The sequence below is a fragment of the Peromyscus maniculatus genome, chromosome 7 (genome assembly GCF_049852395.1).
Source record: "Peromyscus maniculatus bairdii isolate BWxNUB_F1_BW_parent chromosome 7, HU_Pman_BW_mat_3.1, whole genome shotgun sequence".
Lineage (NCBI taxonomy): Eukaryota > Metazoa > Chordata > Mammalia > Rodentia > Cricetidae > Peromyscus > Peromyscus maniculatus.
This window is the reverse complement of record NC_134858.1, coordinates 50,699,342-50,712,304: the sequence shown is the minus strand read 5'-3', so window position 1 is coordinate 50,712,304 and position 12,963 is coordinate 50,699,342. Positions and strand designations below refer to the sequence as shown.

At 37.6% G+C, this 12,963-nt stretch overlaps 1 protein-coding gene across 3 annotated transcripts in view; it reads left to right on the top strand.

Annotated features, from left to right (window-relative positions):
* The window catches only part of Atm (ATM serine/threonine kinase), a 115,985-nt gene that overhangs the window by 9,409 nt on the left and 93,613 nt on the right, over positions 1-12,963 (top strand). For all 3 annotated transcript variants that reach the window (XM_042280942.2, XM_042280946.2, XM_076576281.1), the window contains exons 5-9: positions 2,350-2,514; positions 5,110-5,275; positions 7,235-7,473; positions 9,170-9,333; positions 10,834-11,000. In XM_042280942.2, the coding sequence (XP_042136876.2) occupies positions 2,350-2,514; positions 5,110-5,275; positions 7,235-7,473; positions 9,170-9,333; positions 10,834-11,000 (901 nt within the window). The remainder of the gene's footprint in view (positions 1-2,349; positions 2,515-5,109; positions 5,276-7,234; positions 7,474-9,169; positions 9,334-10,833; positions 11,001-12,963) is intronic.

The following is a 12,963-nucleotide window of genomic DNA, read 5'->3' as shown; positions in this document are numbered from 1 at the left end:
CCTATCAACCCTCCTCCCCATCCACTCCTCTGTCTCCATTCAGAAAGGGGCGGGTCTCTCATGGGCTTGAACAAAGCCTGGCACATGGCAACAAGGTTGAGGCAGGACCTAGCTCTTCCTCCTTCATCAAATCTGGGTTTCCAGTATGGAACAGGTTTCCAAAAGCCAGCTCAGTGCCAGGGACAGGTCCCGATCTCACTGCTAGGAACCTTACAAACAGACCAAGCTACCTAACTGTCATGTGTAGAGGGCCTAGGTCAGTCCCACACAGGCTCCCTAACTGTTGGTCCAGAGTCCATGTATTCCCATGAGCTCAGCTGTCTCTGTAGGTCGTCTCCCCCCCCCCCCCCCCCACCGTCATGACCTTGACTACTAGAGCTTGGCACAGTGCTTGGCTGTGGATCTCTGAATCTGCTTTCATCAGTTACTGGATAAAGGCTCTCTGATGACGATTAGGGTAGTCACCAATCTGATTACAGTAGATGGCCAGTTCAGGCACCATCTCTACTATTGCTAGGAGTCTTAGCTGGGGTCATCCTAATACCAAATAATCCAATTAAAAAAATGTAGTACAGATCTAAACAGTTCTCAACAGAAGAATCTCAGATGGCTGAAATACAATTAAAGAATTGTTCAACATCCTTAGTTATTAGGGAAATGCAAATCAAATGGACTCCAAGATACTTGTTAGAGTGGCTAAGATCAAAAACAGATGACAGCTTATGTTAGAGAGGGTATTCTTTTTTTTTTTTTCATTTTTCTTTATTAAGAAATTTTTTACTCACTCCATATGCTATCCACAGACCCCTCCTTCCCCCAGCCCTCTTTCCCAAGCCACCCCGCAACCCCATATCCCCCAAATCGAGGTCTCCCATGGGGAGTCAGCAGAGCCCAGCACACTGAGCCTAGGCAGGTCCAAGCCCCTTCCCACTGCACAAAGGCTGTGCAAGGTGTCACACCACAGGCACCAGGTTCCAGAAGTCTGCCCATAGACCAGGGACAGATCCCCTGCCTGGGTGCCCCCCAAACAGTTCGAGCCAAACAACTGTCTTCCATGTTCAGAAGGCCTAGTCCAGTCCCATGGTGGGCTGGCTCCACAGCCCCCAGTCCACAGTTCATGGGCTTCCACTAGTGTGGCTGGTCATCTCTGCACATCCCCCCATCATGATCTCGACGTCCTTCACTTGCAGTATCTGAGAGGGTATTCTTAAACTTGCTGTATAATCAAGAATGATACCTTGAGCTTCCTAATCTTGCCTTTACCTGGGGCTACTGGAATTATTGGTGTAAAATACTGTACCTTGTTTAAATTGTTTTTTAAGTGTAATTTTGTGACCTTTAAGATTATATATCTATGGGGGTAAGGGGAAGGGGTGGGAGGGGGGAGAACAGGGGAACCCGTGGCTGATATGTAGAACTGAATGGTATTGTAAAATAAAATAAAAGGAAAAAAAATACAAAAAAAAAAAATACATCTAGGGGTGGGAGAGATGATTCTGGTTAAGAGCACTGGCTGCTTTTCCAGAAGACTTGGATTCAATCCCCAGGACCCACATGAGTGCTTCCAACCACCTTTAACTCCAATCCTAGGGGATCTGGTGCCGTCTTCTGGCCTCTGCAGGCACCGCATGCACATGGTGCACAGACATACATGCAGGCAAAACACCCATACACATACAAATTAATAAAATTTTAGAAAATGTGGCTGCTTAAAGTGCCCAGTTTAAAAGAACATTTATCTTATTAGCACTGAATTTTCAGAATATTGTGTTAAAATTTCAGCCTTTTCTATATGTATGTCATTTGTATGCTGTGAGATGCCATGAAAATAATCTTGCTTTTTAGAGTGAATAGGCTATTTCTAATTAGAACAACTCAAGATTATTTTAATAAATTTATTCATAAAGATGCTCATAGACTTAGAATCATCTTAAGTCTAGTGCCAGGAATTGTGAATTGTTAAGTATAAAAATTTAATCCTTATTCTTGCAGTATCTTTTGGGGTTGGTAAACTTAATCTTTAATGGGGCCATATAGCAAAATGTTTTTTGTTTTTTTTTTTGTATTTTCTGGGCTATATATTACCTGTTGTAGTTACTGATTTCTTGTCATTTATAGTAGTAAATGCGTGATCATGATTGTGTTCCAGTAAAAGTTTATTAACAAAATATCCAGCCAGTTGAATTTTACTCAGGGGTCATAGAATTTACTAATATCTGTCATAAGAGAAAGTGAATTGAGAGCAATTTCAGGTATGGACTCAAGTAAAGAAGCTGGCATTCTAAAGATTTTTTAAAAAATATTTTTAACATCTGTATGTTTTTACTTTTCCATTTTATTTTTAAATAGGAGCACCCAGGCTAAAATGTCAAGACCTCTTGAATTATGTCATGGATACAGTGAAAGATTCATCTAATGGTGTAGCTTATGGAGCTGATTGTAGCAACATACTACTCAAAGACATTCTTTCTGTGAGAAAATACTGGTGTGAAATATCTCAGCAACAGTGGATAGGTATGTTTTGAAAGCTGTTATTATTTTCCCTTAGAAAATGAAATTTCAACAGTAAAAGCAGTTTACATCCCACAGATGATTTACAATTTAACATTGCATTGATGAAATTCTGTCATTACAGTATCAGATTTTTAATTTTTTTTTCTTTTTCAAAATAACATCTTACTATGTATCCTATTCTGGCCTTCTTCAAGTTACAATCTTCCTGCCTCGGTCTCCTGAGAGCTGGGATTATAGGTAGGCACTACCATGTTTGGTTCTTAATTTTTATCTATTATGTACTTTTTAAGTTTGTAAGTCACATATAGTTTATAGTAGGTGCTTACCACTAGAACTGGAATCACAGATTTCAAAGATTAGTGCTGTGTTTAACCAATTTCACAATCCAGTGACTGAAAAAAGTCCAGTCAACTAAAAAGTTACCATTCCATTTGTTATAATACACATGCTTGTATACAATGTGTACACACAGCAGTGACACCTCAACTGGACCATAAATAAAGGAGAAAGCCCAAAGAGAGATGTCACAGTTGAAAGCAAGAGTTCTGAGTTCAAAGGGATGTGGTGGACACCTTAAATATTACAGAAAGGATAAGGTGCACAGGTATTCATTGGATTAGGTAGAGACGCTAGAAAGCTGACAAGGTAATGAAAATCAAATGCATTCGAGTATCTTACCCATTGACTTACTAGACATGCAAAGTGCTATTTTTTTTTTTAATTTCTGTTTCCAAATTGTTCAGTGCTGTGGTACAAATTGTTTCTTATTCCTGGTTTCCTTGTGTTAGCACTTGAGAGAGTTATTAAACCCTGATCCTAAATCACTGATGGTGTAAATTCTCCTACCATTGTGATGCTGTCTAACTTGAGGCCTCACTGGAGTCAAGCCCATTTGTACAGCATTTCAGCATTGTATTGTAGTCTAGGCTGTTATACAGAAATAAAAAACAGACATGAAAGGTTTATATTATTTAGTTCCATTTGCAAGTGACAGGAGTGCACATGTATAATGTCTCAAGAAATTTACATTGGATGATGATATTTGAGTATTTTTTCAACCCCAGAAACATATTTCTCATATGCAATTTTACTATCAACTTTTGTGTTTTTTGCTACTGGATTCATGGGGAAAGTTCATACATCTGAATGTATATATTTCACCCTTTTGAAGAAGCAGGATTCTTCTCTTCTGAGACTTCTAGAAGTGTCTTGTGCTATCCTTTATACCTCCTCTAGCAGAGTATGGTGGATTCTGTGAACATTTGGATCATTTCTGAGTAGCATGTGACTTGAAGTCTGTGCTTTAATGAGAAGCAATTGCAGTTTGGCTTTTCCTATTTCATCTTGCCTAATCTGTCAATAAAAGAGAAAATTGTTTAAAAGAATCCCTCCTCGCAGGGTGGTGGTGGCGCACGCCTTTAATCCCAGCACTCGGGAGGCAGAGGCAGGCAGATCTCTGTAAGTTTGAGTTCCAAGAAAGGCGCAAAGCTTCACAGAGAAACCCTGTCTCGAAAAAAACAAAAACAAACAAACAAAAAAGAATCCCTCTTCTTCAATATATGTGTATAAACATTTTTACCATTGTATAGCTATTTCATGCAGTGAAAACATGTTGACATAATTGACATAATTCTATGAACTTATTACATAGTATGATTAAAAATTACTTTATTGCAATATATTGTTTGAATTGTTTATATTGGCCTTATATCTCATCCAATACCCAATTTTAAACCATTTATCCATTTCTGCAGAATCATGACATGAACAACTGAAAAGGGAGATAACAGATAGTCACTATATTTCCTGTTTCTTCCTGTTTCTCTATCTCTAATGGGGATAAAGTCTTAAGCCACTAGATTATTTATTATTATGTTTGGGATAATTCTCAACATATTTTACTTTTCTGCATGTCTGACAGAAGTACTGGCTGCTTTTTTTTTTTCTTTTTAAATACAGACTACTTTTTAAAAGGGTGTTTTGTATAGTGAATAACTTGGGAGTTAGAGTCACACAAAGAATGGTTTTGCTTTTAACCCATATTTATAAAAGTGCTACTATTTTCATTTGGGTCAGATGTCCCTCTTCCTGATACTATTGAGGTCGGGGAACTAATGCAAAAATGGAAGTATTCTGTCTGCTATTATTGCTGTGAGGAATAAACTTTCCTTTTTCTGTGAGCAAGAAGCTCATGTCCTGTGCCAAAATCCATGAAACTGTCATGCTGTTTGTGATGTTAAAAGCAGAGTGAACTGGGAGGCCATTCTTAAGTGGTAATGTATTTAAAGAACAGCGTTGATAGGACACCAAGACTCTGTCAAAGACTTTGTTAGTCCTAGATAAAGGAGCATAGGAATAGAGAAGTAGTTTATCTGAGGTCTGGCTGTGAAAACAGATACCTTCACACCATGCTACTTATGTTCCTTCCTATTTTAAGTACATTATTTAAACGTTGATGGAGTATTTGTTAAATTCAAGGTCATCTTTAATGCTTTTGTCTATGGAGAATTGTGGCATATTTAAATTGAATTGTGATATTGAACATACTTGATTTTTCAAATAATTAGCTAATACTTTTTTCCCTCCAATTTTTAGAATTGTTCTCTGTGTACTCCGGGCTGTATCTCAAACCACCACAAGATATGAACAGAGTTTTATTGGCTAGAATAATTCATGCTGTCACTGGAGGATGCTGTTCACAGACTGATGGATTACCTTCGAAGTTTTTAGATTTTTTTCTTAAGGCTGTTCAGTATGCAAGGTAATCTAATCACTGTGTTTTCATATTGTACCAAACTGCGTTAGATCTTGCTATGACCATGTTTTAGATTTAGTGACTAAGAAATAACTACCTTTTAAACGGTGATTATTTCAGTTGCTTGAATTTGTGATATAGAATGTGATAATAGGTATACAGTATGTAGTGATCAAATCAGGATATTTCTATTTTCTTGCATATTAAATGTATTAACATAATTATATTCAAATGTTTCACTGTGATATTTCATTTTTTTGTATTCAGCTTGACCTCTATTTCCCATCCTATATGAAAAAAAAAAGATGTTAAAATAGACCAAAGATTTTCAACTTAGAATCTTGTAGAAAACAAACAGATGAAACCCTTTGAGATTGTGATATGAGGGGCCCACCAAGTGTTTGAACTCACTAAGCCACGTCCCCACCCAAATAAAACAGCTCAGTGTAGCTAGACAAGCTTTAATCCCAGCACAGTGTTGGAGTTGAAAATAGAGATAGAGAATCCTTGGGGCTTGCTGACTCCTAGCCTTACTCCAAAATGCCAAACTCCAGGTTGAGTGAGAGACCCTGTCTTGAGTGAATAATGTGGAAAACAGTTGGGGCACCCAGCATCCACCTTTAGAGATCTTCATGCGTACATGTATATGCGTGCACACACACTAAATACTTCTTTAAAAGCAGTGATCTTTTGGGATAAACTCCAAAAATACACAAGCAAAAAGAGATAAATGGGGTTATATAGACTTCAGCTTCTTCAAGAAAGGAAATACTGAGCAGAGTGAAGAGACATCTTTCCAAATGGGAGAGGCTTTTGCACACTTTATCTTACTAAAGACTTAACATCCAGATTTTATAACAACTTCAGGAAACCCAGTAACAAAACCATATAGTTAGGGAGATAAGATGGGGGGTAAATTTGATGGAGATACATTGTATGAAATTCTCCAAAAAATTAATAAAAATAGTTGATTATTAAAAGTTTTAAAATACCCTTATTAAAAAAATAGGCAAAGGGCTGGGTGTAGTGGTGTACTTCTGTAATTCCAGTACTCTGGAGGCTCTGCATAGGATGATTGCAAGTTTTCAGCCAACTTGGTCTGTATCGTGAAAAAATAGAAAAGTAATTATGCAATCAGTGAATTAATAAAGAACACGTTTAACTTCATTAGCTGTCAAAGACATGGAAGCCAAACCACAGTGAGATAAAGTGGTACTATAGAAACAGCAAGGCCATCAACATTTTGGAGAAAAGATAGCTTACTGCATTGATGGCAATATAAAAGATTATCTTTCAAAAGAAGCCATTGACTCAGAACCAGCAGTTTCTCAAAGGATCAGATACAAGTTTTCTTAATATGTAAGCACTAGATGGTACTCTAGTGTGAGCCTTGGGATCTTTCTCATCTGCTAACAGGGGAAGTTGAATATCACTTAAATAATTTAATTCTCTCCATTTGGGAAGCATTGGTACACATCTGTATGGCATTATCTAGTTTATATTAAACATATATGTATTGTAAGTATACAAACCAATTGTTAGTCATACTTTTCCTGCTTCCTCCATGTCTGGCTGCCTAGCTGGCCAGCCTAGGATGTCTCCTTCTTTTTCTCCCTCATTCTCTTTCCTCCAGCATAGATTCCACATCCTACTTATTCTTTCTACCTGCTAGCCCTGCCTATCCCTCTACTGCCTACCTATTGGCCATTCAGCTTTTTGTGGACCAACCAGGTGCCTTAGGCAGGCAAAGCAACATGTTTTTACATCGTTGAACAAATGCAGCATAAATAATTGCAGTACACCTTTACATAGTTAAAATAATATTCCACAACTAGTTAGTCATGTTGTGTTGGTTTTTGTTTTGTTTTCTAAAGAAATTTGAACCCAGGATATGATACGGTTTGATAATTAGATTTTATTTAGAATGTGCCTGTTACACTGAGTTGACTTTGTTTTCTGTTGTAGACAAGAAAAGAGCTCTTCTGGCTTAAGTCATATCTTAGCAGCCCTTATAATTTTTCTCAAGACTTTGGCTGTCAACTTCCGAAAACGGGTGTGTGAAGTAGGAGATGAAATTCTTCCTACTTTACTGTATATTTGGACTCAACATAGACTTAACGATTCTTCAAAAGAAGTAATTATCGAACTAATTCAACTGCAAATTTATATCCATCATCCACAAGGAGCCAAAGACCCTGAAAAAGGTATAAAGGGAACTTTCCCTGGTTTAAATATATATACCTCATTAAAATTTAAGAGGCCTAAGTATGGCATCAGTATTCTGTAGATAAATGAAGTGTCTCTGGTTAATAGTGTAATTAGTCTTGAGTCTGTTTTTCATCCATATTCTTGAATTTGAATCAGTGGTAGTAAATTATGTCTTGCCTTTCCATTGTTCAATAAAATATCATGATGGAAAACAAGTATGAGACATTGCCTGTTCCTCTAAAAGGTGTTTATCCATCTTCAGTGTTAAGAGGTGCCACAGGCTATAGAGCAAAGGAGTTGGGAGAAAGCAGGAAATTGTTTATCTACATAATGCTTTTTATTTCTAGTAGAAATAAGATAGCTAAACTGAAAACAACAGCCCATTTGTTCAGTTTCTAAGGAGGTTATGCACTTAAGACTTTGCAAAGGGATATGAGGTAGAATGGGACAATGGCTGGGTGCACCTTATGTTTTTAGTTACACCCAGGCTTATTTTCTGGGGAAAAAACAACAGTAAAATACTGGTCATGAATCTCTTGTCTTCCCTGATTGTTTGGCTTTTTTTTTTTTTTTTCTTTTTTTTTTTTGAGACAGGGTTTCTCTGTGTAGCTTTGCGCCTTTCCTGGAGCTCACTTGGTAGCCCAGGCTGGCCTCGAACTCACAGAGATCCACCTGCCTCTGCCTCCCGAGTGCTGGGATTAAAGGCGTGCGCCACCACCGCCCGGCTATTTGGCTTTTTTTTTAAACCAAGTATTGCTCTTCGGTCTTTCAGAATTGGATTGAATGACAGCTGTCTTAAAAGAACTCTATCGTGGTTTGTCTATGACTGCCTTTGGGCTTGCACCAGCCTTCAGACTAGTTCATCATGGATAATAGTGATGATTTTGTTAAGATGGCCTGCCACATTAACAATGGCTAGAACAGAGGATAACTATTGATGCCACTTTTTATTCAGTAGGGAGCTATATTAGCTCTTTTAGATTTGTGTAGCCCATAAAACTACGTCAAAGAATTGTGACTTCTCAGTTTTTCGTCTTTCACCTTGCTCTAACCAGGATAAAGATCAGGCTGGTTAAGAGGTGGTGTCATGTTTTAGTTAACTGCATATTTATGGTGAAAATTTGACAGGATGATGAAGCTGCCAGAAAAATTCACATAGTTTTAGCCTCCTATAATTTATTTTTATGGTATCCTGTTTGTGAGTATTAATAGCCCTGCATTTTTCCATGAGGGTCAGACAGTTGGAGAATTAAGTTCACCAGACTTTTCAGATTCCAGTTCAGCCTTTTAAGAGGGACGTAAGTTGACTGCAGTGTGACTTGAATAGTAAGATAACCACCATATATGGGTAGCATCATATATGTACTAGTGGAAGGAACTGGTAATAGTTCCTCTTAACAATAATAAAAATTAAACAGCTGTTTCTCATGTGGAAGAGGGCATATTATCCTCCCTAGGGGACGTCATACATTAGAAAAGGGAAAATTTCAGATGAGAACGTGAGGACATTTATAACAACCACAGTTACCTAATTTTGGAGTGAAACCATTAGGGAGTAGAATTTTCAAGGATATTGCCCAAAGAGGCATTAGTACTACTCAGTACTAACTAGACATTTAATGTTGATGGTGAAATCTGGCAGTGCAGATGGGAGTTGTATATAAATAAATACACTCTGTTTCTGGATTACAGGTGCTTATGAATCAATGAAATGGAAAAGCATCTTGTACAATTTATATGACCTGTTGGTGAACGAGATAAGTCATATAGGAAGTAGAGGGAAATACTCTTCAGGATTTCGTAATATTGCTGCCAAGGAAAATTTGATTGACTTGATGGCAGATATCTGTCACCAGGTATAGTAGCTATTGTCACATTTGAAATTTCCTCTTAATTTTCTTTCTGCTGAATGTTTATACCTTGCATGATCACAAGAAGCCTATAAAATTATTCTGTACATATAACAATTATTTTCAAATTATATGTATTTGAAATTAACCCTTTTAATTGAAAAGATAATCCTTTTGAACCTAAGTCTAGAGCTAGTGATGACAATCATATACAGGGAAGGTGAATGCACCCTAATTAAAAAGTTAAATTAGAATTCATGTAGCATAAAATTCATTGATATTTAAAATAGTAATTATTATTGGTTTGTCCTAAAACTATCACGAACATCTATCTCAAAAGAAACTTCAGACCTCCTAGCTTTCAGTTGCATTTATTTGTTTCTATTAGCCACTAATCTACTTCTAATGTGTATGAATGGTTTGTTTGGATATTTCATAGAAATAGAATCACACATATGTGGGCTTTTGTGCCTGGCTTCCTTCACACACTGTAATATTTTCCATTGCATACTATAAATCAGTATTTTATACCTTCTTATAATGGAATAATAGTCATATGGATATAGTACATATTGCTTATCCATTCATCAGTTGATATCCTACTGTGTGTCTTTTTTTTCTTTTTTTCTTTTTTTTTCTATTTCCCTGAGACAGGGTTTCTCTGTGTAATTTTGGTGCCTGTCCTGGAGCTCGCTTTGTAGACCAGGCTGGTCTTGAACTCACAGAGATCCACCTGGCTCTGCCTCCCGAGTGCTGGGATTAAAAGCGTGCGCCATCACCGCCTGGCCCTACTGTGTGTCTTAAGTAAAACTCTTCTCCCCACAGATTTGGTTGACATCCTGGTGGTAATTTTGCTCTCTTAAATGTTAATGGTAAATTTAATTTCTTTTAAAATTTATTTTTATTTTATTTGCATTGGTATTTTGCCTGCATGTATGTCTGTATGATGGTGTCAGATCTCAAGAGTTACAGACAGTTGTTAGCTGCCATGTGGATGTTGGGAGTTGAACCCTGGTCCTCTGGAAGAGCAGTCAATGCTCTTAACTACTGAGCCATCTCTCCTGCTCAGTAAATTTGAATTTTAATCCTGTTGAAAATATACTATTTGCAGTTTTGGTAATGTCCCCAGGAAATAAAGTTAGTCCCCTACATGCAAATATTTTCTAAGATGGTCATTATTGCAGTGCAAAGTATTTTTCTTAATATGTTTGTATATTTTTGTAACTTATTAATCATTATGAGTTCCTGTATCTTCATTTGAGAAGGATTTTCCCCTAATGATTTATTAGAAAATTATAGTAATAAAATTTTGCTTTTTAAGCCGGGCGGTGGTGGCGCACGCCTTTAATCCCAGCACTCGGGAGGCAGAGGCAGGCGGATCTCCGTGAGTTCGAGGCCAGCCTGGGCTACCAAGTGAGTTCCAGGAAAGGCGCAAAGCTACACAGAGAAACCCTGTCTCGAAAAACCAAAAAAAAAAAAAAAAAATTTTGCTTTTTAATTTTGCAGCTTTTTAATGAAGATACCAGATCTGTGGAGATTTCTCAGTCTTACACTACACAAAGAGAATCTACTGATTACAGTGTGCCTTGCAAAAAAAGAAAAATAGAAGTAGGCTGGGAGGTGATAAAAGATCATCTTCAGAAGTCACAGAATGATTTTGATCTTGTGCCTTGGTAAAATATTTATTTTTCTTATTCAATGTCATTTAATTATATTTTCCCCACGTAGCCTCCACTGACCAGAGTTGTCATTTGTCTACTCCCAGGCCAGCTAGTAGTAGCACAGTGTGATTGTATATAGCATATTGAGATAACCACTAAAGGTTCATCTGCTGCACTAGACCAGACTACCTTTTTAGACATGTAGACACAGTAAGGAAGAAGGGCCTGGCTGTGCTAGGCAGTCTGTACTTTGTGCCTCCAGGGATTCACTGAGTTGTAAACCTCATTAAGAAGAGATTTTATTTCCAGTGCAAAGTGCCTTCATGTAGAATTGGATTAGCAGGGAATTAAAGAACATTCAGGAATCACAGGGTAATTTTGATCTTTCTCATGATAGTAGGGTTTGATTTGTTTTTTTTTCCCCTCTTTTTATTTCCATTCATGAATGTTTAAATGTGCATAATTTTAGAATCACAGATTAGCTCTGATAGGGATCATTAGACTCTATCTAGTCAGGCCTGTTCCCTTTGCTGAAAGGGAACATGAAGTATGAACCTAATTAGTCTTATCAATAAAAACCAGGAGTCATATATCGGGGTAATAACCTGAAAGATCAGAGAAGCAGAGGAGCAGCCACCAGTGACTTCCTACCTCTCTCAATCCTACAACCAAAAGGGCTGAGATCCTGTCTCTGCTCCACGTTATCACTTCCTCTCTCCACCTCCCTAATGCTGGGATTAAAGGGATGAGCCTCCCTAGTGCTAGGATTACAGGTGTGAGCCACCACCATCCAGCTTCTAATGTTAACTAGTGGCTAGCTTGCCCTCTGATCTCCAGGCAAGCTTTATTTGTTAGAACACAAACAAAATATCACATAACAGGACCAACTCTAGAAATTTTAAGCAGAGTGCCTAAAGACACTTAGAAATTTACAGGTTTTTTTCTTTTGTTGTTGTTTTCACCATATTACTGGGATATTTAGATGTAATTGAGTTGTTAATCATTGCTTAAGCTTATATTTATTTTATATAGTTGACAGTTCTACTTTAGGTTCTTTATTTAGTCAAGAATTACTAGCTCTGTGGTTGTGGTACACACATTTAATCCTAGCACTTGGCAGAGGCAGGCAGATCTTTTGAGTTCCAGGCCAGCCTGGTCTACAGAGTGAGTTCCAGGACAGTCGGGGCTGCACAGAGAAACCCTGTCTTGAAAAACAAAAACAAACAAAAAAAGAATCACTGACTTTTATGTGTCACACTGTAGATATGCAACAATGAATAACACAGGATTTCTGATTTTGAGTAGCACTCCTTCTAGATCAACAGTTCTCAACCTTCCTAATGTTGCAGCCCATTAATACAGTTCCTCATGTTGTGGTGACCCCCAACCATAAAATTATTTTAGTTGCTACCTCATAACTGTAATTGTGCTGCTGTTATGAATCATAATATAATTATCTGATATGCAGGATATCCGATATGTGACCCCTGTGAAAGGGTTGTACATGACCCACAGGTTGAAAACCACTGTTCTAGAGAATTCTCAACACATTGTGTTGAATAATAAGTTGGAATCAAAGAACAAATGTTTACGTTTTATTTTTCTAACATAGAATAATTTTGGTGACAAAAGATTAGAAATTGACTTTTTTTGGGGGGTGCTTATATAAATACGTAGCTAGCCAGTAATAGGTTTTCTGTACCCCAATAATAGGTTTCTCTGCTGGTGCAGTAAGCCAGATTCAAGCAGAATTGAAAAGTAAAAAAACAAAACAAAACAAAAAACAGGTTTATTTGAGCAAAGCAACTCCTGGTGAGTTCTCCGGCCCCAGAGATCTAGGCAGGAGAAGTCACATGCAGAACTAAAGCAGGGAGCTTATACAGGCTGTAGACAAGGGGTGGTGATTTATCTGCCACAACCTGGGTTTGTGCCCAAGTATGGTCAAAAGCTGAATGCTTAGTTGGGGACTTGGGCA